At 37.5% G+C, this 21,259-nt stretch overlaps 2 protein-coding genes across 5 annotated transcripts in view; one reads left to right on the top strand and one right to left on the bottom strand.

Annotated features, from left to right (window-relative positions):
- The window catches only part of GDI2 (GDP dissociation inhibitor 2), a 37,184-nt gene extending 22,816 nt beyond the window's left edge, over positions 1-14,368 (top strand). Inside the window, exons 5-11 of the mRNA XM_036263426.1 lie at positions 1,259-1,457; positions 1,719-1,850; positions 8,886-8,985; positions 10,550-10,721; positions 12,957-13,101; positions 13,282-13,336; positions 13,422-14,368. Coding sequence (XP_036119319.1) covers positions 1,259-1,457; positions 1,719-1,850; positions 8,886-8,985; positions 10,550-10,721; positions 12,957-13,101; positions 13,282-13,336; positions 13,422-13,568 — 950 coding nt within the window. The 3' untranslated portion in view covers positions 13,569-14,368. The remainder of the gene's footprint in view (positions 1-1,258; positions 1,458-1,718; positions 1,851-8,885; positions 8,986-10,549; positions 10,722-12,956; positions 13,102-13,281; positions 13,337-13,421) is intronic.
- A 2,302-nt stretch (positions 14,369-16,670) lies between these two features.
- The window catches only part of TASOR2 (transcription activation suppressor family member 2), a 73,657-nt gene continuing 69,068 nt past the window's right edge, over positions 16,671-21,259 (bottom strand). For all 4 annotated transcript variants that reach the window (XM_036263404.1, XM_036263409.1, XM_036263414.1 and 1 more), the window contains 5 exons: positions 20,520-20,645; positions 19,782-19,935; positions 18,520-18,625; positions 17,628-17,809; positions 16,671-17,095 (listed from right to left, as the gene is read on the bottom strand). In XM_036263404.1, the coding sequence (XP_036119297.1) occupies positions 16,980-17,095; positions 17,628-17,809; positions 18,520-18,625; positions 19,782-19,935; positions 20,520-20,645 (684 nt within the window). In that variant the 3' untranslated portion in view covers positions 16,671-16,979. The remainder of the gene's footprint in view (positions 17,096-17,627; positions 17,810-18,519; positions 18,626-19,781; positions 19,936-20,519; positions 20,646-21,259) is intronic.

The raw sequence follows: 21,259 nt of genomic DNA, 5'->3' as shown, positions 1-21,259 counted from the left end.
TTTTTCCATTTTTTGTTCAGATAGAGTGGAAGGGAGAGAGAGAGAGAGAGAAACACCGATGTGAAAGGGACACATCGAGTGGTTGCCACCCACACGACCCAACCAGGTCCGGGGACAAACTGCAACCAAGGCATGTGCCCTTAGCGGGAACCGAACCCGGGTCTCTCTGGACCGCAGGCCGACGCTCCAGGTGCTGAGCCAAACCGGCCACAGCCATTGGTTGATTTTTGTATGTGCTGTGACCCAGGATCAAACCTGCAAATTGGTGTGTTGGGATGATGCTCTAACCAACTGAGCTGCCCAGTAAGGGCCATGATCATTTGAATTTTCAGTTTTGTTGGTTTCATTTATAGTCTTGGGAAATAATGTTAAAAATATCAAAACATTAAACTGTCAACAGATATAAAAGAAACGTTTGAGAGTTTGTTATTTTTAAAGCTATGATCGTTTTTGGAAGTAGCTGTACAGTTTAGGAAAAGGGGGACAAAAGAGATTGTAAAACCAGACAGTTTTCTTTTCCTTTGGCCATGTCTTTCTACCAGCTAGCTATATACTGGTAATAGGAATACAGACTAATAGGAAGAACTGAGGGTTTAGAACTGACTAGCAGCATAATCAACATCTAAATACAGAATAAGAAAAGGAAGAGCATTCAGAATTTTAGGCAATTGGCTGAATATCGATTAGAGTTGTTAAACATTCAGCTGGATGCCTTCATGAATAAATAATTTTTGCAAAGTCATGTTTACCTTGTACATAATAAAAGACATAATTAGCCTGGCTGGTGTGACTCAGTGGTTGAGCATCAACCCATGTACCAAATGGTCACAGGTTCGATTCCTGGTCAGGGCACATGCCCAGGTTGTGGGCCAAATCCCCAGTGGGGGGCATACAGGAGGCGGCCAATCGATGTTCTCATTGATGTTCTCCCTCATTGATGTTTTTCTCTCTCTCCCTCTCCCTCCCTCTGTCTCTAACAAAAAAAATCAAAGAAAAAAATGTTAAAGAAAAAAAGACATAATTAGACATACTACATTTAATTAAGTATTGGTTGTAATGAAATTGTACTGTAAAATTGAAGACCTAACTGATCTGTTATAATTGTCAGTTTATAGTTGTCCAAATGCTCATATCCTAAATTGCACATTATGTTAGAAGAGCCTCAGATGAAAACATGGCCTATTTAAACTTTGTCTCTCACACTTCCTTCTCTCAAGTGTCCTATTGTGAGTGTGTGCTTTTTGAAAAATTCTTTTAGGTTTAATGGGGCTGTTTGAAAAACGTCGCTTCAGGAAATTCCTAGTATATGTTGCCAACTTTGACGAAAAAGATGCTAGAACTTTTGAGGGCATTGATCCTAAGAAGACTCCAATGCGAGAGGTGTATAAGAAATTTGACTTGGGCCAAGATGTTATAGATTTTACTGGTCATGCCCTGGCACTTTACAGAACTGATGAGTAAGTTTTTTTTTTTTTAGATTTATATATATTTTGGAACGATAACTGAATTTCCTAGTTCTCTAATGTGGAAATTCTAACAAAACAAATATATAGCCGCGTTATACAAGGAAAGCAGATTCTAGTTGCAAATTAATACTAGAACCTTTTAAGTAAAATACAAAAAGGTAGAGAATTGAAATCACTTCAGAAAAAGATTTTAAATTGAATATGATAATGAAAATCGAAACCCTTTTGTAATAATCATTTCGTCTTTTCCAGCTATTTAGATCAACCATGTTGTGAAACCATTAATAGGATTAAGCTTTACAGTGAGTCTTTGGCAAGATATGGCAAAAGTCCATACCTTTATCCACTGTATGGCCTTGGAGAACTGCCACAAGGATTTGCAAGGTAAGAGTTCATATTTAACTCATATTAACCTATTTGCTAAAACCCCAGATTCTGAACTTCATCTTCAACAGAAGTATACGAGGTAAAGTTGTGAAAAATGAGATAAGATATGCCTGTGAGTAATGAGATGCTTATTTATTTTTAATTTTTTTTTGTTAATTTCTACCTGAGGATTTAAAAAAAATTTATTTTCCCTTTATTGATATCAGAGAGATATCAATAAAGTGAGAGGGGGAGAGAGAGAGAGAGAAACATTGATGACAGAGAACATCAATTGGCTACCTCCTGCATGCCCTCCACTGGGGACTGTGCCTTCAACCTAGGCATGTGTCCTCACCGGGAATCGAACCAGCGACCTCTTGGTGCTTGGGTCGATGCTCAACCAGAGCCACACTGGTCCGACTTTTTTTTTTTAGCTAGAGTAGAAGGGAGGGAGGAAGGGAGAGAGTGAGAGATAGATAAATAGAAAGAGAGAGAGAAACCTGCAACTCAGGTATGTGCCCTTGATCACCGGAATAGAACCCAGGACCCTTCGGTCCACAGGTCAGCGTTCTAACCGCTGAGCCAAACCAGCCAGGGCTCCACCAAGGATATTTTTATTTCCATTGATTTTTAGAGAGTGGGAGGGAGGGAGGGAAAGAAGGAAAGATAGGAGGCGGGGGAACAATGATGTGAGAGATATTGATTGGTTGCCTCCCACATGCACCTCAAACACAGCCAAGGATTGAACCTGCAACCCAGGTACATGCTTTTGACTGGGAATCGAACCTGAGACCCTTTGGTGTGCTGGCTGATGATCTAACCACTGAACACACTTGCCAGGGTGCTTTTTATTTTTATTGAAGTAAAATTTACAATGAAACCACAGATCTACAGTAAAAATGTTGTTTGATAAATGTTTAAATTTGTGTAATCAAAACTCCAGAATCAAGATAAAGAACATTTTTATCACTCCAGAAAGTTCCTTTATATCACCTCATAATCACCAACCACCGCAAACCTTAACAATTAACCTTTTTTATTTCTATCAGTATAAATTACTTTTGCCTGTTCTTGAAGTTTAAATGTTTTTATTGATTTATTTTTAGGTAGAGAGAGAGAAAGAAACACATCGATCGGCTGCCTCCTGCACACCCCGTACTGGGAATCAGGCCCTCATCCCCGGCATGTGCCCTGACTAGGAATCAAATCTGGACCTCTCAGTCCATGGGACAATGCTCAATCAACTGAGCTACACCAGCCAGGCTGTTTTTAAAGTTTATTTGAAGGGGATGATACAGTGTGTACTCATTTCTGTCTGGCTTTTGCTTAAACAATATTTTTGAGATTTATCTATATTGATGCACATGCTGGTAAGTTCATTTTAAAAATATTGAGTGGTATTGCATTATGTGAATTTGTGAATATACCCCCTTACATTTATGGACATCTGGGTTTTCAGTTTTGAAGTATTATGAATGAAGCTACTAAGAGCTTTTGTGTAAAAGTCTGAATGGGCATAGGCTGTCATTTCTTGGGGGTGGAATCCAGGAGGAGAATTGCTGGCTGATATAGGGCAAGTACTGAACTTAGTACGATGCTGCCAAACAACTCTTGAGAGTGGTTGTACCACTTAACCAGCACTCAGTAATGTGCGAGGATTTTAGTTGCTCCACATCCTTGTCAACATTTGTGTTGTCAGTCTTTTTAATTTTAGCTACCCAAGTAGGTGTGAAGTGCTATCTCATTATGGTTTTAATTTGCATTTCTTGACTAACATTGACCACCTTTTCATGAGCTTGTTGGCTGTTTGTATAATTTTGTGGCATGATTGTTCATGTCTTGTGCACATTTTAAAAGACTGAGTTGCCTTTGTGATTTGTAGGAAATCTTGATGTATCCTGGCAGCAGCAAGTCTTTTGTCAGATACATGCATTACAAATATTTTCTCCCAGTCAGTGGCACAAAGTTTAAAATGTCTGTCTGTCTGTCTATCTATCTAGATTGATTGATTGATTGATTTTTTTTTTGTATGTTTAGTGCTTTTGAGGTCCTAGCTAGGAAAGCTTTGCTTAGCTCAAGAGCACAAAGATGTTCTCCTATGTCTTCTAGAAACTTTATAGTTTTAGTTTTGTGTTCAGATCTGTGGTTCATCTTGAAATAATATTAGTGTATGGGGTGAGGTAAGGCTTGAAGTTCCATACTGATATTTAGTTGTTCTAGCACCATTTGTTGAAAAGATTTCTTTTTCCAGTTGTCTTGGTGCCTTTGCAAAAAATCATTTGAACATATATATGTCTTGTTCCACTGATCTGTTTTATTTTCCTGTGCTATTAACACACTGTCCTGAATATAGTTTTATAGCAAGTCTTGAAATCAGGTCATGTAAGTCCTCATCTTCGTTCTTTTTCAAAATTGTTTTGGTTATTTGAGGTCTTTTGCATTCCCACTTACATTTAATTTTAATTTTATTTTGGTCACAGGTGAAGTAAAATTTTTATTATGAACTGACTTTGAATAGCCACTGATCGAAACAAATAACTTCTTGATGAACAACATTTTTCAAGTTTTAAATACCTGTGATCATAGTCACTATTTCATTCTTCTATAAAAGTAAAAAAATCATTATTTATCAGGAACATACAACCACTTGAACGACCCTAATACGATTGTTTCTGGCTTCTAAGTTTGTTTGGTAAATCTTTTTCAAATCATTAGAATCATAGAAAGTTTACACCAAGTAGAACCACAGAATGACAGTGCTATTTTGGCCCTGGCTGGTTTGGATCAGTGGTTAGAAGGGTTGTGGGTTCAATTCCCAGTCAAGGGCACATACCTGGGTTGCAGGTTTGATCCCAGGCCACCAGGGCTGTGTGGGAGGCAGCCAGTCAATGTGTCTTTCTCACATCGATGTTTCTCTCTCTCTTCCCTCCCCCAACCCCCTTTTCCTTCCATTCTATCTAAAAGTCAGTGGAAAAATAATCCTCTTGAAGTTTAAATATGTTTTTATTGATTTATTTTTAGGGAGAGGTGAGGATTAACAACAACAAAAAGTGCTATGCTGTTTTGGAACATTGATATATGTTGGTATTAGAATTAGCTTTGTATTCATTTTATTGAGTGTTTTTGATCAGATTTACTTAAGGTCAAATATATGTGTATTCTAAATTATCAGGTAAAAGCTAGTAGCTTGGCAACTTGAAACAGTGACTAGAGAGCAAGTAAATGGTCAGTGAAAATACATGAGAAAGCAAGGTGACAAAAATTGTTCAATAAATTTCAACTCATTTGTAAGGGCTTGTAGGCACAATCAGTATTTAATACATTTTGGAATTCCTATAATGCCTAGTAATAGGCCGTACACATACATTTTAGAATGTTGTCATCATCTAGAAAAAGTGCTGGGATTTTGACTGGGAATTAAATCTATAGGTCAGGGAGGTAGTAAAGAATAAAGGGGGCCAAATATATGGTTACATAAGAGGATTTGACTTTGGGTGGTGGGCACACAAATGCAATATACAGATCACGTATAATGGAATTGTACACTTGAAACCTATAGGATCTTATTAACCAACGTCATCCCAATAATTTAATAAAAAACTCTGTAGATTAGTTTGGGGGAGAATTATCTTAATAATACTGACTTTTCTAATATGTGAATTTGCTTTCATGTATTTAGGTTTTCTTTGTTTCAGCAGTGTCTTGTAGATTTTATGTAGAGATCTTGCACTTTTTTTTTCCTCCTCACCCATGGATGTTAGTTGTCACTACTAGTTTGTGTATATATAATGATTTTTTTCTTCTAGCTGTTTTCAAGATTTTCTTTGGGTTTTGGCAGTCTCACTAAGATTTTTCTAGGTTTTGCTTGAGATTTGCTGAAATGCTTGGATATATGTAAGTTAATTTTTTATATCAAATTGGGAATTTTTTTTATCCTCACCTGAGGACATTTTTGCATCATCCTCAGATAGAGTGGGAGGGAGGGAGGGAGGAAGAGAGAGGGGAAACATCAATGTGAGAGAGACACATTCACTAGTTGCCACCCACATGACCCCAGTTCTGGGGCCTGAGACAGACTGTAACCGAGATACATGCCCTCAGTGGGAACCAAACCTGGGAGTCTATGGTCCACAGGCCAACATTCTTAACTGCTGAGCCAAACCAGCCAGGGCCAAATTGGGAATTTTTAAATCAATATCATCTTCAGATATTCCTTCCCATATTCTCATCTCCTTCTGAGACACATGTTACTTGTATGTTAGATGCTTGGTGTTATTGAGGCTCTGCTCAGTTTTTTAAAACATTTTTATTGATTGATTGATTTGGGGGTAGAAAGAAAAGAAACGTTAATCTGTTTGTTCCACCATTTATGCATTCACTAGTTGATTCTTGTATGTGCCCTAACGAACAACCTTAGTGGTGTATCGGGAGGATTGTCTAGTCAACTGAGCTACCAGTCTGGCCAGGTCTGCTCTTTTTTTTCTTCTTTTTTTTTAAATTCTCCCCCTGCTTTATATTGGATAATGCCTGTTAATTTTTCTTCAAGCTCACTGCTCTTGTTTTCTATTAATTCCAATAGACTGGTAATCCCATCCTTAAACAAAATTTTTTTTTGTAATATTGTACTTTGTAGATCTAGAATTTCCATTTGTAAATATAGTTTGCTTTTTAAATATAGTTTTAATTTCTCTTGTGAGATTCTGTGTAACTCATTTGAATTCCCCTAAATATATTTATAACATTCTTGAACATGTATCCTTGAACAAGGATGTTTGCAAACTCCTTGACCATATTTTAAGAACAGTTCTCGAAATAGAACTGTCTTTGACATTTTTTAAAAATGTTTTTATTGATTTTTTTTTTATTTTTAGAGAGAGAGGAAGGGAGAGAAACATTGATCAGCTGCCTCCTGCACGCCCCCTACTGGGGATCATGCCTTGCAGTTTGGGCATGTGCCCTGACCTGGAATTGAACCAGGACCTCTCAGTCCATGGGACGATGCTCGATCCACTGAGCCACTCTTGCTGGGCAACCTTCTGCATTTTTTTAACATCAGTAATATGGGTCTGCTTATGTTGATTTCTTATTCTCTTTACTTTGGATCATATTTTCTTATTTCTTCATATGTCTCATAATTTATTATTGTATACTGGACATGTTTACTGGTACATGGTAGAGATACTAGGGTCTTTTTCTAAAGACCATTAATTTTTTTTTTTTAATCCTCGGTGGAGGATACTTTCTTATTTATCTCTAGGTAGAGTGGGAAGGGGAGAGAGAGAGAAACAAACATTGATGTGAGAGAGACACATTGACTGGTTGCCTCCCACACAAACCCGACCAGGGCCTGGGACCAAACTGCAGCTGCGGCATGAGGCACGTGCCCTTGACCAGAATCAAACTCATGACTCTCTGGTTTGCAGCCTGATGCTCTAACCACTGAGCGCACTGGCCAGAGCAAATTTTTTTTTTTTGAGTAGGCAGATAAATTCACTTTGAACTGTGGAGGCTTGATTTTACTCGTCTTTAAAGGGATCTTTTGTCTTTTGCTGACTTCTTACTCCTGGTACAATAGGTGTGGTTCTAGGGTTTCTGTTGGAAGCCCAGGGTGTCCACCAAGCTCCTTTAATAAGGCAGTTTCAAACTTAAGACTTGTTTGTCCTTATAACACACAGCTGTAATCTCTGCTCCTCAAGTCTTTTTGCTTTTCAGCTCTGCTTTTTGCTGCGTTTCTTGGAGTCTTCCTCATGTGCAAGTACTTGGAGTTAGTTAAGGGTGGAAGAGATTTTATAGATTTGGTGGCTGCTATTTGTAGGATTGTGTCCCTATCCTCCCCTCCCCCGTTTTCATCTTCATTGACAACCCCAAATTCTAGCTTATGTCGTCTTAAGTCAATTAGACCACAGGCATTTTGCTTCTGTTCTAGCTATTCGATGTTATAAGGCCTGGAGAATTCTTTCCTTCAGGGGAGGGCCGACCCATCCATATAAACCACATAAAGATCTTATTTAGTTACTTCCTTTTTTTTTTTTTTGGTACGTTCCCCTAGTGGGAAATGAACCCAGGGGAGGGGAAATGAACCCAGGGGACTCTCTGGTCCGCAGGCTGACGTTCCAACCGCTGAGCCAAACCGGCCAGGGCCAGTTACCTCCTTTTAAAACACGGAGTCGACCACTTATGAGTTAACTCATGTTTTCATGCCCAAACGTTGTTGACTGCTCTTTACGAGTTAACTTGTAAAGAAGTTTCTCGGTTTGCTAATATTGATGGGACAGATGAAAAAAAATCACACTAGAGGGATTACTGGTCAACGGACCCTTTGGTTGAAGCTCCAATATTTCCTAAAACTGAGCAGAATGAGGTTCGAGCAAATTCTTACATTTTTCCATCTTAGTGATGATTCACAAAATACATCTAATGAAAGACTATAAAATTAGGCCTCTTGTGGATTACTTTTTTCCAAATTTCAGTCTTTGTATGTACCTAAGCAGGAGTTATTCGTACATGAAAGCTCAGCGAAACCAGATATATTTACAAAACATCTTGTGTACCATTGCATGTAGGTGATTGCTGTACAGTATACCACACCAAAAAAATTACTAAAATACATAATATGTATAAAATATAATATGTAGCTGATATATGCAAAGTTTCATTTAAATTCATTATGTATAAAGTATACCGAAGTTTATTTAGATTGTTTCACTTTCATATTCAACTACAAAAAAATAGCCAGTGACATGAGATAACTTCTGCGTAAAATTGCAGGTCATCAATGTGTTAGGTTTCTTCCTGTTTCTGCCTGCTTTTAGTCACTCTCCAGTGCTCCTGATAGTTTTATGTGCGGAAGGATTAGACCCATTTAAACTATTCCTCCATTACTGGTTGGTGTTATTTTTTTAACTTGATATTCATAACTGAGTATAAACAAATGTCTTTGGAAGGAAATTTAGGAAATATACATTGCCTGTAATTCATTAAGATCAATGAAAGTAGACTTTAGTGATTGAAACAATTATAAATGATCAGTTGTAATTTAAAATATTTTTCTAGGCTAAGTGCTATTTATGGAGGTACCTACATGCTGAATAAACCAATTGAAGAAATCATTGTGCAAAATGGAAAAGTGATTGGTGTTAAATCTGAAGGAGAGGTAAGTAAGTAGCTTTTACAATTTAAAAATACTGTGTTCTGGTGAAGACTATTATATAATAAGTACTTAATTTGGTATGGACATTGATGATAGATTTCAGGCTATATCTGATTTCTTACTAGTAAACTGGTATTCATTATGACTAAGAACTAGTTACCAAGGCTGTGCTTTAAGAAAATAGGTCAGTATTTTGTTATGTTAATTGTTGCTTCTTCTTCAGACTAAAGTATGCATAACTTCTAAATGCTAAGTATCCTATATTATATACTATGGGTGGGTGCCTCTCAATTTTATTGGTTGAAATTGGGCTTGGGCAATACTAATCATTTTGTCATAGTAATAATGTTACTAACATTTATTTAATTTGGAGTTTAGCTGTGGAGCTGGCTAGCTGGAGTTTTGAGCAGTGTTTCTCAAATTTGAATTGATTATAAATCATTGTTAATTTTGCTGAAGTGCATGTTCTGATTCAGTACCTGGTCAGAGGTGGGGCTGCATTTTCTTGAAAGGTCTCAGGTGATGCAGATGCTGTTGGTGTACAAACCAGAACATTCCTCTTTCATGAAATATTAATATTAACTCTTACAAATAGAGATACTCAAAAAAGAAACTAAAAGACTAAGTTAAAAAAAATAACTTTGGTATTCCTGATGGTATCCCATGGGTGAACCATATAAGCAACACTCACTAGTTGGCCATCTGAACTTTGTATTACTGCTGCATATCTTTTGTAACTACCTTGTGCTTTCAGCATAATAGGTGTTTAAGAATATGGATAATGTTTTGATATCTCAAAGTCCTTTTTATTTATTTAAATCCTTACCTGAAGGTGTTTTATTTAGAGAGAGGGAGGCAGGCAGGGGGAGAGAATAGAGACATCTGTGTGAGAAAGAAGAGACATCGATTGGTTACCTCTTGTACTTGCCTCAATTAGGATTGAACCTGTAACCTTTTGATGTACAGGACAATGCTCCAACTGAGCCACCTGGCCAGGGCTGAAAGACCTTTTTATTGCAGTATTATTCCGTTCTCCTTTGCTTCACATAGCTGCTGCCGCTTAGGAAATTTTAATGCTTTGATTTACAGGGGAACACGACTATAATGTATACCTTGCAACTTAAGTTTTACTTAGAAAGTATAGTGTTAAAATGAGAATTATTTTGATCCGTTTGTAATACTATAGTACTATTTATAGAACATTTTACTTTTTACTTGGTACTTCTCATATGACAGCCCTTAATTACACTATTGCAATTTATCCTAACAACAATTCTTTGAGATTGCAAAGAGCCAGGATTTGAACCCCTGGTCTGCCTAGTTCTAAAATTTCTGAACACTATGCAACAGTTTTCCTAGTATTTGATTAAGATTTAGAATTAACGAATCTGTTCCAGGAAAATTGTAGATATTGTTGGTAAAGCTAGTTTTAATTGTTATCTATAGTTCAATAAATGCTGGCAGTTAACTTTACAAAAATAACGGATTATATTCAAGAGACAATGGCATTGTTGTCTAAAAACATTGTAGGCACTGATTATTATAGTCTTTAAATGTTTTGTTACAGATTGCTCGTTGTAAGCAGCTCATCTGTGACCCCAGCTATGTAAAAGATCGGGTAGAAAAAGTGGGTCAGGTGATCCGAGTTATCTGTATCCTCAGTCACCCCATCAAAAACACCAATGATGCCAACTCCTGCCAGATCATTATTCCGCAGAACCAGGTCAATCGGAAGTCAGGTGAGTTTTGAAGATCAGATGTTTGTAGAATTTTGTTAGACATAGTTTACTTTGTGTTTTATCCCAGATTCCTAATTTTATTTATTATAGTGAAGAAGCCTTAGTTTTTAACACATGGGAAACAAAATGTGATGGATCTCAGCATCATACTGAATAGACAAATTAGCCTAGAAGTCCTGCCTCAGGCTTGCATCCACTGCTTTGGACTTCCAGTTCCTCATCTGTGGAATTCAGAGGCTGAACTAAGAGGAGTAGTCCCTTTCTCCCAGAGCCAGCATTATGTGCCTGTGAAGGTTTAGTTTATTTATTAGTGACCCGACTCCACTATTTTGAGGTGATGATGGTCCTTTCATGTCACTATTTGTCAACTTAATACTTATATTTGATTTTAACAGTGTGTTGGCACACCGCTTTAATTTCTCTGAGATCAGGATTTATCTCTAAATTGTAATTCCTAACCTATTTGCTTTAACCAGTTTTCATCCACTGCTGCTTCCCAAAGTCTTAAATCTTTTATCGAAAATTCAACTAAAAAGGGATTATCAACTTTTATTTATTTTAAATATATTTTTATTGATTTTTTAGAGAGAGGCAGACAGAAAAATCGATGAGAGAGAAACATTGTTTGGCTGCCTCCTGCACACCCTAACTGGGGATGGAGCCCGCAACCTGGATGTGTGCCCTGACCAAGAATCAAACCGGTGACCTCTTGGTGCATGGGACGATGCTCGATCCACTGAGCCACACCAGCCTGGTGGGTTATCAGTTTTTATTTTTTATATTTTTTAATCCTCACCCGAGGATATTTTTCTATTTATCTTCAGATAGAGTGGGAAGGAGAGAGAGGGAGAGGAGGGGAGAGAGAGAAACACTGATGCGAGAGGAACACATCGAATGGTTGCCTCCCACATGACTCCAACCAGGGCCAGGGACGAACCACAACCAAGGTACGTGCCCTTGACCAGAATCAAACCCAAGACTCATTGGTCCGTGGGTGGACCCTCTAACTGCTGACAAACCAGCCAGGGCTATCAGCTTTTAAATAGACAGTTAATAGCTGCCTGTATTTAATTTTTTTTCCATATAGGAATCCAAATCACAGATTATTATAGAAAGGAACTTATACTAAAATCTTTTTTTTTTTTACTCCTCACCCGAGGCTATTTCCATTGATTTTTAGAGAGAGTGGAAGGGAGGGAGGGAAAGAGAGAGAGAGAAACAATGTGAGAGACACACATCAGTTGGTCGCCTCCCACAGGACCCTGACTGGGGCCAAGGATTGAACCTGCAACCCCAGGTATGTGTCCTTGACCAGAACTCGAACCCTTGACCCTTAGGTCTGGGGCCAACACAGCTGAGCCAAACTGGCCAGGGCCTAAAGTAATCTTTAAAAGGTTCCCAAGCAGATCCCTTGGTATGTGAAAGTCAAAAAAAAGGGAACACAGTAATTACTTTCTGTATTGAAAATTATGTAGTTAATTTAGTGGTATACAGACAAGTAGAACCTATGGAATTATATGAGTTTATTATGCCAATTCAAGAATAGGTTTTGCTGGTATGTACTTTTATATTAAATATATGAGAAATCACTGTAGAAGGTCCCCACTTAATGATTTATCAAGTTTAAGATGGTGCAAAAGTGATAACCATACATTGTTTTTTACTTTCAGTACAGTATTGAGTAAATTGGGATACGCAACACTATTACAAAATAGGCTTTGTGTTAGAGTATGTTGTCCAACTGTAGCCTAATGTAAGTGTTCTAACATGTTTATAAGGTATGCTAGGCTGTTATGTTTGGCAGGTTAGGTATATTAAATGCATTTCGACTTAAAATTTATGATGAGCTTTTCAGGATGTAACCGCACTGCAAGTTGAGGAGCATTTGCACTTAATGAAACAGGGTTCAGAGAGATGGAAGACCCCAGAGCAGTTAATATGGTCTGCCAGGTTTCCAGTTAGCTATGACAGAGCTGGAAAGAGACATCTCATTTTCAAGTCCTGCAGTTCACTGCCACATAAATCCTTGACATCCAAAAGGCCAGAAGTCACTGACTATTTGCATATTCTATGTGTGACCCCGTTTGCCTCCATATACAATAGAAGTTAAGCTGAAAATGCATTGTCTATTCTAAGCAATTTTACTTCACACTTCGAAATATGGGTGAGGCTTGAGTTGCACATATGCCCACGTTTTACACACCTTGGCAGTGAGATGGCATTACTTGTTTTCAGATATCTATGTCTGCATGATCTCCTCTGCACACAATGTGGCAGCACAAGGGAAGTACATCGCCATAGTCAGTACAACTGTGGAGACCAAGGAACCCGAGAAAGAAATCAGACCAGCTTTGGAGCTCTTGGAACCAATTGAACAGAAGTAAGTGACATGTTCATTTTTATCAGCTAAAATCCAAGACTGATTTTGGCTTCATGGTGAGAACAAAGAATGCAGCCATCATCTCTACCTGTCTCATCCTTTGGGTTTTGAATTTCAGGCAAAGCAGTGAGTGGGTGTGGGGTCAACTCGCCTGCTCACTTCATTCTTTTTCTCCTGCAGATTTGTTAGCATCAGTGACCTGCTTGTACCAAAAGATTTGGGAACAGAAAGCCAGGTGAGTGTGGTGATCAGAAAAGGGTATTACCATGTTTTAATGGGAGACTTCCCTAGTTTCAAGTATTTTTAATTTTTATTTCCAGATCTTTATTTCCCGTACATATGATGCTACAACTCACTTTGAGACAACCTGTGATGACATTAAAGACATCTATAAGAGGATGACAGGATCAGAGTTTGACTTTGAGGAAATGAAGCGCAAGAAAAATGACATCTATGGGGAAGACTAACAGCAGTACATGTTATCATCTAATTAGGACAGACTTAAAATTTGGCAAATAATACACATTGTATGAAATCAATATTGTAAGGCCTGCCTTTGTAATCCATACTGAGAGATTGCAGAGCACTGCACCAGTAAATATTCCTCCCCTTTCTAACATCATGTATTAACTTGTTTTCATAGTGTGGCTATTAAGAATTGGCAGGTGACCACATTCTGTACTGTTTAACCAAGGTTGGCTTTTTTCTTGTGAAGGGTAAGTTTTAAAAAACATTGTGATACTGATACAGAGATCCTGATACAGTATTTGTATCTTTTAATCAGTGTAGCCTTTGCAGTTATGTGCTTCTGCTCAAGAGCTGGATCAGTACAATTTGTGTGCCATCTGTCCTCTTGATATTAAGATTTGAAATCAAATATTCCATAATTTGGGACAGCATACTGAAGTTTTCCCTATAGCTTTGTATTTTGGTCCTGTAAAGTATTATGATAGTGCCCATATATCCTCACCACACGTTTGGTTTATGTGGGCCTAAAATTCTAACTAAACTCCAGACTTCAAGAGTCATTTTGGAGGAAGCCTGTGTGCGGTGTTTTAACCTAATTGATGACAGCAAAGGGGGAAAGAAACCTATCATAAAGCAGGTAAATGTAGATGCTTCTATTGTATCCCAGGTGTGGCTTTTTCCAATGGACCAAGCTGCAATGCAGTATTGATTTGACAGAGCCTCTCCTTCAATGATGTCTGCCTCAAAATGGCTCCAAATGATTTCTGTACTGCAAAATAAAGCCAAACTCTGGAAACCAGTTCCCTCTTGATTGGTCTGTTTGTGCACTGAGGTTAAGAGCTATAAATTATTGTGCTGGCCATGACACAGCTGTTTATTTCCTTCAGTAGAGCTGAAACTGATGCTAGGAGAGATGCTGGAGTAGAACTATGCTTGGTCATTGACAGCACGTGAAGATTCAAACTTGGATGGATAGGAATCCATTATCTGGCTTCACTGTGAGTAGATCCCAAATTATATTCCTGACTCAATATAACTGAAATTCTTAGATATTCTTAGTAGTAGTTAACAGGTATTCTTTTCCCATACAAATGCAAGTTACTGCCTTTGATAGTTTTGCTTATAGGTAGCATTTGTAAGAGAATAAGTGAACTGTCAGGTGGATTAGGTGCTTTAAGATTTTCACATAAATTGATAGCATATATCCATAAGGGCAGGCAAATGAAGACATCTTAACTATATTCTTATAGGCCAAATATTGATTCTTACAGTTTAGTCTGAAGGACAAATAACTAAAGAGATGCTCTGTTAAAGCAATTAGGATAATAATCAGATTATCTGATTTACTTCAGCTCAGTTTCTAAATCTCACACTACCCACTTTTGGCCAGATAATTCTTAGTTGTGGGGTACTGTCCTGTGTGCACTATGTGATGTTTAACAGCACCTTTCAAGCTGGAGAACCAAAATGTCTCAGTTGCCCCAGTTGAGAACCACTGCTTTAGCTATGTGATTAAGTTGATCTAAAATCCCAGCGAGTCCTTCCAAGAAACTTCCTACCCATAATCCTTTGAATGGTGAACTACAGTATTACTGCCAGCAGAAACTATATTAGTATTAAGTAGAAAGAAAAATATACCAGGACTTCTATATAGTCCTCATTTATCTACTATTTCTGTCCCAGGCCAGTGGAGTCCAAACACGCCAAAGGCACAATTTCTGGAAGAGCCCATAGTTCAAATTAGACCCATTATTCCGTGACTTGGATAAATGTTAAAATATAAATCAATTCATGCCAGGCCGGTGTGGCCCACTGGTGGAGTGACGACCCATGCACCAAGAGGAGGTTGCCAGTTTGATTCCTGGTCAGGGCATATGCCCAGGTTGTGGGCCAAATACCCAGTGGGGGGCATGCAGGAGATGGTTATGGTCCTCTTGTTTGAGTCTCATCCCTGAGGTAAAAATAAAATGGGTTTCTAAGCAAAAGCTAATGTCAAATAATTAAAACTTTATTAATCCCCCTCTTTGTGAGGAAAAAACATAGTGAAACTGGTATGTTGATTTGGGTAGGAAGTATACAGAGCAGATGATTGGCTTTTGAAAGAAGTTTTTGTATAGGTCTGACAGCCCTGTAGCTGGGCCAGATGAAAGAAGTCCTATGAATATCCTCTTTCTGTAGCTTGCTGCTCAGTGCACATGACCTTGGGAGGGAAAGGCACTGGGCAGATCTGCTGGGACTAGACCTACAGATCAGGGCCAAAAATGATGTGTTAGGATGCCTCTGGAACCCAGTTATTCCTGCTAAGGTGCCTAAAAAATGCTAAAACTCTCTCGACAAACTCCAATTTTTGCTATAAAGTCCTTGCAGAAACAGTTGATTTTTAAAGTTGTCTTTATTTTTTAAAAATGAAACAAATTACTTATAAAAACCTTTGTTCCAAATAGATACCATGTATCTTACAAATGATTTTTGCTTAGTTTTCAAGTTAAACATTACTGTAGAAATTATTTCTAATGTCATAAATAAGTGATTATCTCTTCTCCGAGTTGATTTTTTGTAAGTGCACTATTTACAACGTAAGTGGAAAATGACAGTATATAAATTTGTACCATTTTGGAAAAAAGGTTAACTTTATGTAGTGTTTTCTTAATAACAGCAAATGTGAAACACTTAAGAGTATAGTTTTTACCAGGGTGGTAAAACCTTTAAAACAGACTGACGTGCTGTGTCTTGCTGACATGTAAAAACAGAGCGACTGGTTAAAATAGACTTATTTCTGCTACAGCAGAGTAAATAATGTCTATAAACTTATTTTTAACAGTAAATTCAATTAATAGCTTTAAATTAAAATAATTTAAAACAAAATATTTAACACTGCAACCCAAAGCTAATAGACATTACTGTGTCACTGTGAAGTCAGATATTTAAGTAATATAAAAAAAGGAGTTTTCCTCCAAGTTGTAGAACATTGATTTTTCAATTATGAGAAAGGAGGACTTTTATGTGTGTCTTAAAATTTCTCAAAGAAAAAAGGAAATACTAATTTGTTGTTGGCATCATTGATGTCTAGGCAAGCTGCAGTTGAATCGCCTGGGTAAAACAAAATAGCAACCTATTTTATAAATAGAATGGGGAAAATTCCTATGCTTTGTAAGGTAACATCTGTTTTGGTGATCAGGATAAACTGCAGGTGAAAATGCAAATCGTAGAGAAACTGGGTAATTCAAAGGAGGTTGGTTATTTCTTTCATTAGTGGATACTTTAGAACGTCAAAAGTTATTTTTAATTGACAGCATGATAACATTTAAGGTAAAGAACAGAGTTTCTGTACAGTTTTGTTTTCTCACAGACACAAACGCCAGTATCTGCCCTCAATTCCAGCTGACATGGGCGAGTTACAGAAAGTGTTCTTACCAATAGCTACTCCTAAATGGAGCTGCTACTTTTTGTATATTTTCAATAAAGTCATTTACATCTGTAACAAGGATGCCACTATTTTCAAAGACTTCTCTGGAGACAGGCTTTTCTGTAAAAAGAAAAAGAATCCGTTTTTGGTTGAAAAATTCATTAATGTACTTTAAAGTACAGTTGACATAGCATTATATTAGCTTCAGGTATATAACAGGGTTATTCAAATGTTAATCCAACTTTTTTAAAACTAGCAGAACCCTTTTGTTTAAAAAAAAGAAAACGTGCTAAACTCTAATGGGGGGAAAAGGGAGTCTGGTTCCAGTGAAGAAAAAGAAAACCTTTGGGAGCAGTGGCTTCCACGGTAGGAGGGAGGAATGCTAAAAACCACTGAGTCATTCCTTCATTTTCGAAGGCTTGATGAAAATTCGTATAAAATTAAGTAAGTACTTGTAGGAGATGATGAAACTAAAAAGAAACTGTGTTCGAGGACTATTAACTAGACAGTACTCCTCACCCAGCAATTTATCAGGGTAACAGCTGATATATCCAATGACTCTACTTGCAAGGACATTTCTAGAGTTGCCTATTTTGGCATTGACTGGTTGATGAGATGAAACTGAAGTAAAACTAAGGCTGTGTGACTTTACCTGTCAGGAAGACAGCAAACCTGGCATGGATATGCTGAATTTGCAGGTTTAGCAGACATTTTAAATATTCTGCTCTTGTTGATAATCGAGAGTCACACTGATGATAATGAAGTAATTCAATGATATTTGCACTCTGATACGATTTTAGTATTAAGTTCTTCTTATGTGCAGTTGAATCCACTCTGGAAAATAAACAGATGTTAAATTTATGAAAAAGTTGATTTTTTACTGTATCTTAATTTTGTTTTATTCCTAGATGTTCTCTTGCCTTGACTATGCTTACACTCCTAGTTTAAAAACTATTTCTGATAAAACCAACTCCTGAGATCCCTTGTTCATTCTTTCTCACCATACACTTGCCTTCCTATAAGTCACTGTCCTGATGCATTCCCTCAAAACATTACAGATGCACTATTTATGCAAATAAAGATTTCTTTTCTTTATTGATTTTTAGAGTTAGAAACATCGATGAGAGAGAATATCAATTGCCTATCTCCTGCATGCCTGACATTGGGGATCAGGCCTACAAATCAAACCAGCGACCTCTTGATGCATGGGTAGATGCTCAACTAGTGAGCCATGTCGGCTGGGCTAATGTGGCAGTCTTTTACAGTTCATGGTAACAGAGCCTGAACTTAACTCTATGGATATTTTAGGGCCCTAGGTCTGACTTCTTTACTTCTGTTGGCCTAGAGAGAGTACTACTCAAAGTGTGTGCATATAAACTTTTGATTACAACACACAGCTTCCACTGAATAATATGCCCTGCGACAAAAACAAAATCTAAAAAACAGTCAATTGTGTTTAGAGATGCAGGTGATTTCCAGTCCAGAGCACACTGAACATTTCCACCCCTACCCACAGCAAGCCCTCAAATGACATCAGGCCTTACCTTACATCTTCCTTTAGCTTTTTATTTTCCCTGTAGTGAAGCAACCACTTCCATCTTCCATTTCCATTTAGTTTCTCCAGGATTTTCACAATTTCCTTCAGTTGAACTACAGAATAGAGTAAGTTGTGTTTTAAGGTTTTTGGTTTATCTACTCAAAGCCCAGAATTTATTACTTAAAAAACTGAGTGTATACCATCATTGCCACTTGTGTGGCTGGGCAGGATCCCATACTGCATTTCAAAGATACAGCAACCCGTGGCCCTTCGACTCCCCTTACTCATACTGCATTAGGAGAGAACTGTATAGAGAAAAGGGCACTGCGATTCCTAGCGATGAAAGCTTTGAACATAGTATGGAAATCACATAGGAGGTTTAGTTGAAACAGCAAAATCCAGGTTTCTAAATACAGAATCTACAAATATTTTTCAACTCCAGTTTCCATGTACAATTCATGCTTGTTACGGTTTATCCTCCTAATCTAATCCAGAAGTTGTATATTCACATTTAGTTCTAATATGGTATCAGAGCTAGGGCAGGTATTGATCATACACAAAAGTGTCTGCCCCGTGCTCTGACATTCTTCTAGGTCAATTCAGTCAGTGCCCTGGGAGAAATCAACTATACAGTTGGCCTTCGAACAATGCAGGATCAGGGGCACTGACTGCCCACACAATGGGTTAACTGCATATACTTTAAGTAGGTCCCCTGCACACACAGATTCTCAATCAATCTCCAGTTGACTTTGAACAACATGGGTTTGAACTGCTCAGGTCAAGTAGTAAAAGTAGATGCATATAGGTCAAACTCATGTTGTTTATGAGTGTTCAAGCAGATAATTAACACAACTTTCAGTAACTTTTTTTTTTTTTTTTTAGATTTCTGTATCAAGATGGTAAGGGTGACAGCAACAGAAATGGAAGAGGGCTGATTCTAAACAAAAAAATTTAGCCTGTAGTTGACTTGATTTGGCAAGTAAAGGAGTCAAATGTAACAAAATCTCAAATGTATATGACTATTTTAGCCACATTCCTGAGAAGGAATTTAGGAGCTGGTTTGGTGGTGAAGACAATTAGTAAAACAAAAGGGGTTAAGATCATGCCATACCAGAGCATATGGCAAAAATTAAGTCCTCAAGAGGTAGACTGATACAATTTTGAGTAGATAATTTCTTTTTCATGAAATAATACTTGAGTCACTGGGTGAGGGGAAAATCTATTTTGACTAGATTTCAAAGAAAGAAACAAGGAAATTAAATGACCAACCTAATGTTAAAGTTTCTAATATTCTGTCATCTGATACCACAAAGCCTCCTGCCCGAAACAGCTCTTGGAAGGTGCAGTTGAGAACATCTTCAGGGCTATCTACTCCAGCGAAGATGACACTGGGAAAATGCTTCAGCTTCAGCAAAGAAGGAATCTGTTAAACATAAAAGGATCCTACAATGAAGATAGGTTCACTGGGTCACTTTTACCACTTTTTATCTGAGGGTTTCAAGATTCAGGACACCTAAAAATACTTTTAACTTTGATGACTGATGCGTAATCCTGTCACACATAAAGAATATTAATCCAGTTCAGTTAATCATTGATGCTTCAAGCTCATTAAAACTAGTTAATTACAAAGTGGTCTCTATTAACTCCAAAGTTTGGAGATAGTGCAGGAAGAGTATATCATATTTTGGGGACCTATAATCAGGCAGGTAACAAGTTAACACCCGTCTCCAGCTTCCCCTGGTGTGGATGCTGTTAGGGTTTGGTTCCTACCTCCTGACAGCAGGACTGGAGCTATGCCCATAAGATAGATCTTAGGAGAAGCAATTACTTTTATTCAACTAATAGGTATTTGCAAGTTCTTTTTAAGATTCATTACTATTAGATGAAAATTTACCAATATCTTTTTACAGTTCTCCCTTACTATGAATAAAAAAAAGCAGTGACAAGTCTGATAATTACAGAGTAACAAAAGGCCTGGGATCTATTTCTTTGTATTTCCAAACCTACTTGATGAAAATGTGATGAGATATCTTCATTTTTGATGATGACCATTAGTGTATCATTCTCTCTGTGAAAAGCTTGACAGAAATGCTGAGGTTCAATTTCTGTATGGCCTCCTTTCCTCAGAATATTCTGAAAGATTTACAAATAGCCATTACTTAAAACAAAAACAAAAAAACACACAAAAACAGGATGCTTGCACTGAACTACTTTTATAGTTTATTAGGAACATCAAAAAGCACATCCTATTTACTAAATTATATCCTAATAAGGCAACATAAATGGCAATTTGTCTTACTAGCAAGTGAGCTTTTACCTGTAAAATGACTCCTAAGCATTATTAAGTTGGGTTTTATAAGTTTATTTCAAAGGCAAAAAATAAAAAAAGTCCTGGCTGGCATGGATTCCCAGTCAGGGCATATATACCCAGGTTTCAGGTTCAATCCTTGGTCGGGGCAACAGACTGATGTATCTTTCTCACATTGATGTTCCCCCCCCCCCCCTCTAAAAATCAATTTAGAAAACTAGATTTATTTTTTTTAAAAGGGGGCACTATATAATGTTTTTATGTTCTTTAAGTACCAAAAACTGATTCTTTTTAAACATCAGACTAATATATTGAGTCTCACCCTCAAGGGAATTACCTTGGGGATGCAGAGATGCACTAAAAAGCACCACCTTTTGTCAAAATGTTTCTAGAACTCGCTCTAGGAAAGAATACCCATAACAGCTAAGCATTACTTTGA

The sequence above is a fragment of the Molossus molossus genome, unplaced genomic scaffold (genome assembly GCF_014108415.1).
Source record: "Molossus molossus isolate mMolMol1 unplaced genomic scaffold, mMolMol1.p scaffold_m16_p_1, whole genome shotgun sequence".
Taxonomy (NCBI): domain Eukaryota; kingdom Metazoa; phylum Chordata; class Mammalia; order Chiroptera; family Molossidae; genus Molossus; species Molossus molossus.
This window is presented reverse-complemented; position numbering and strand designations above follow the sequence as displayed.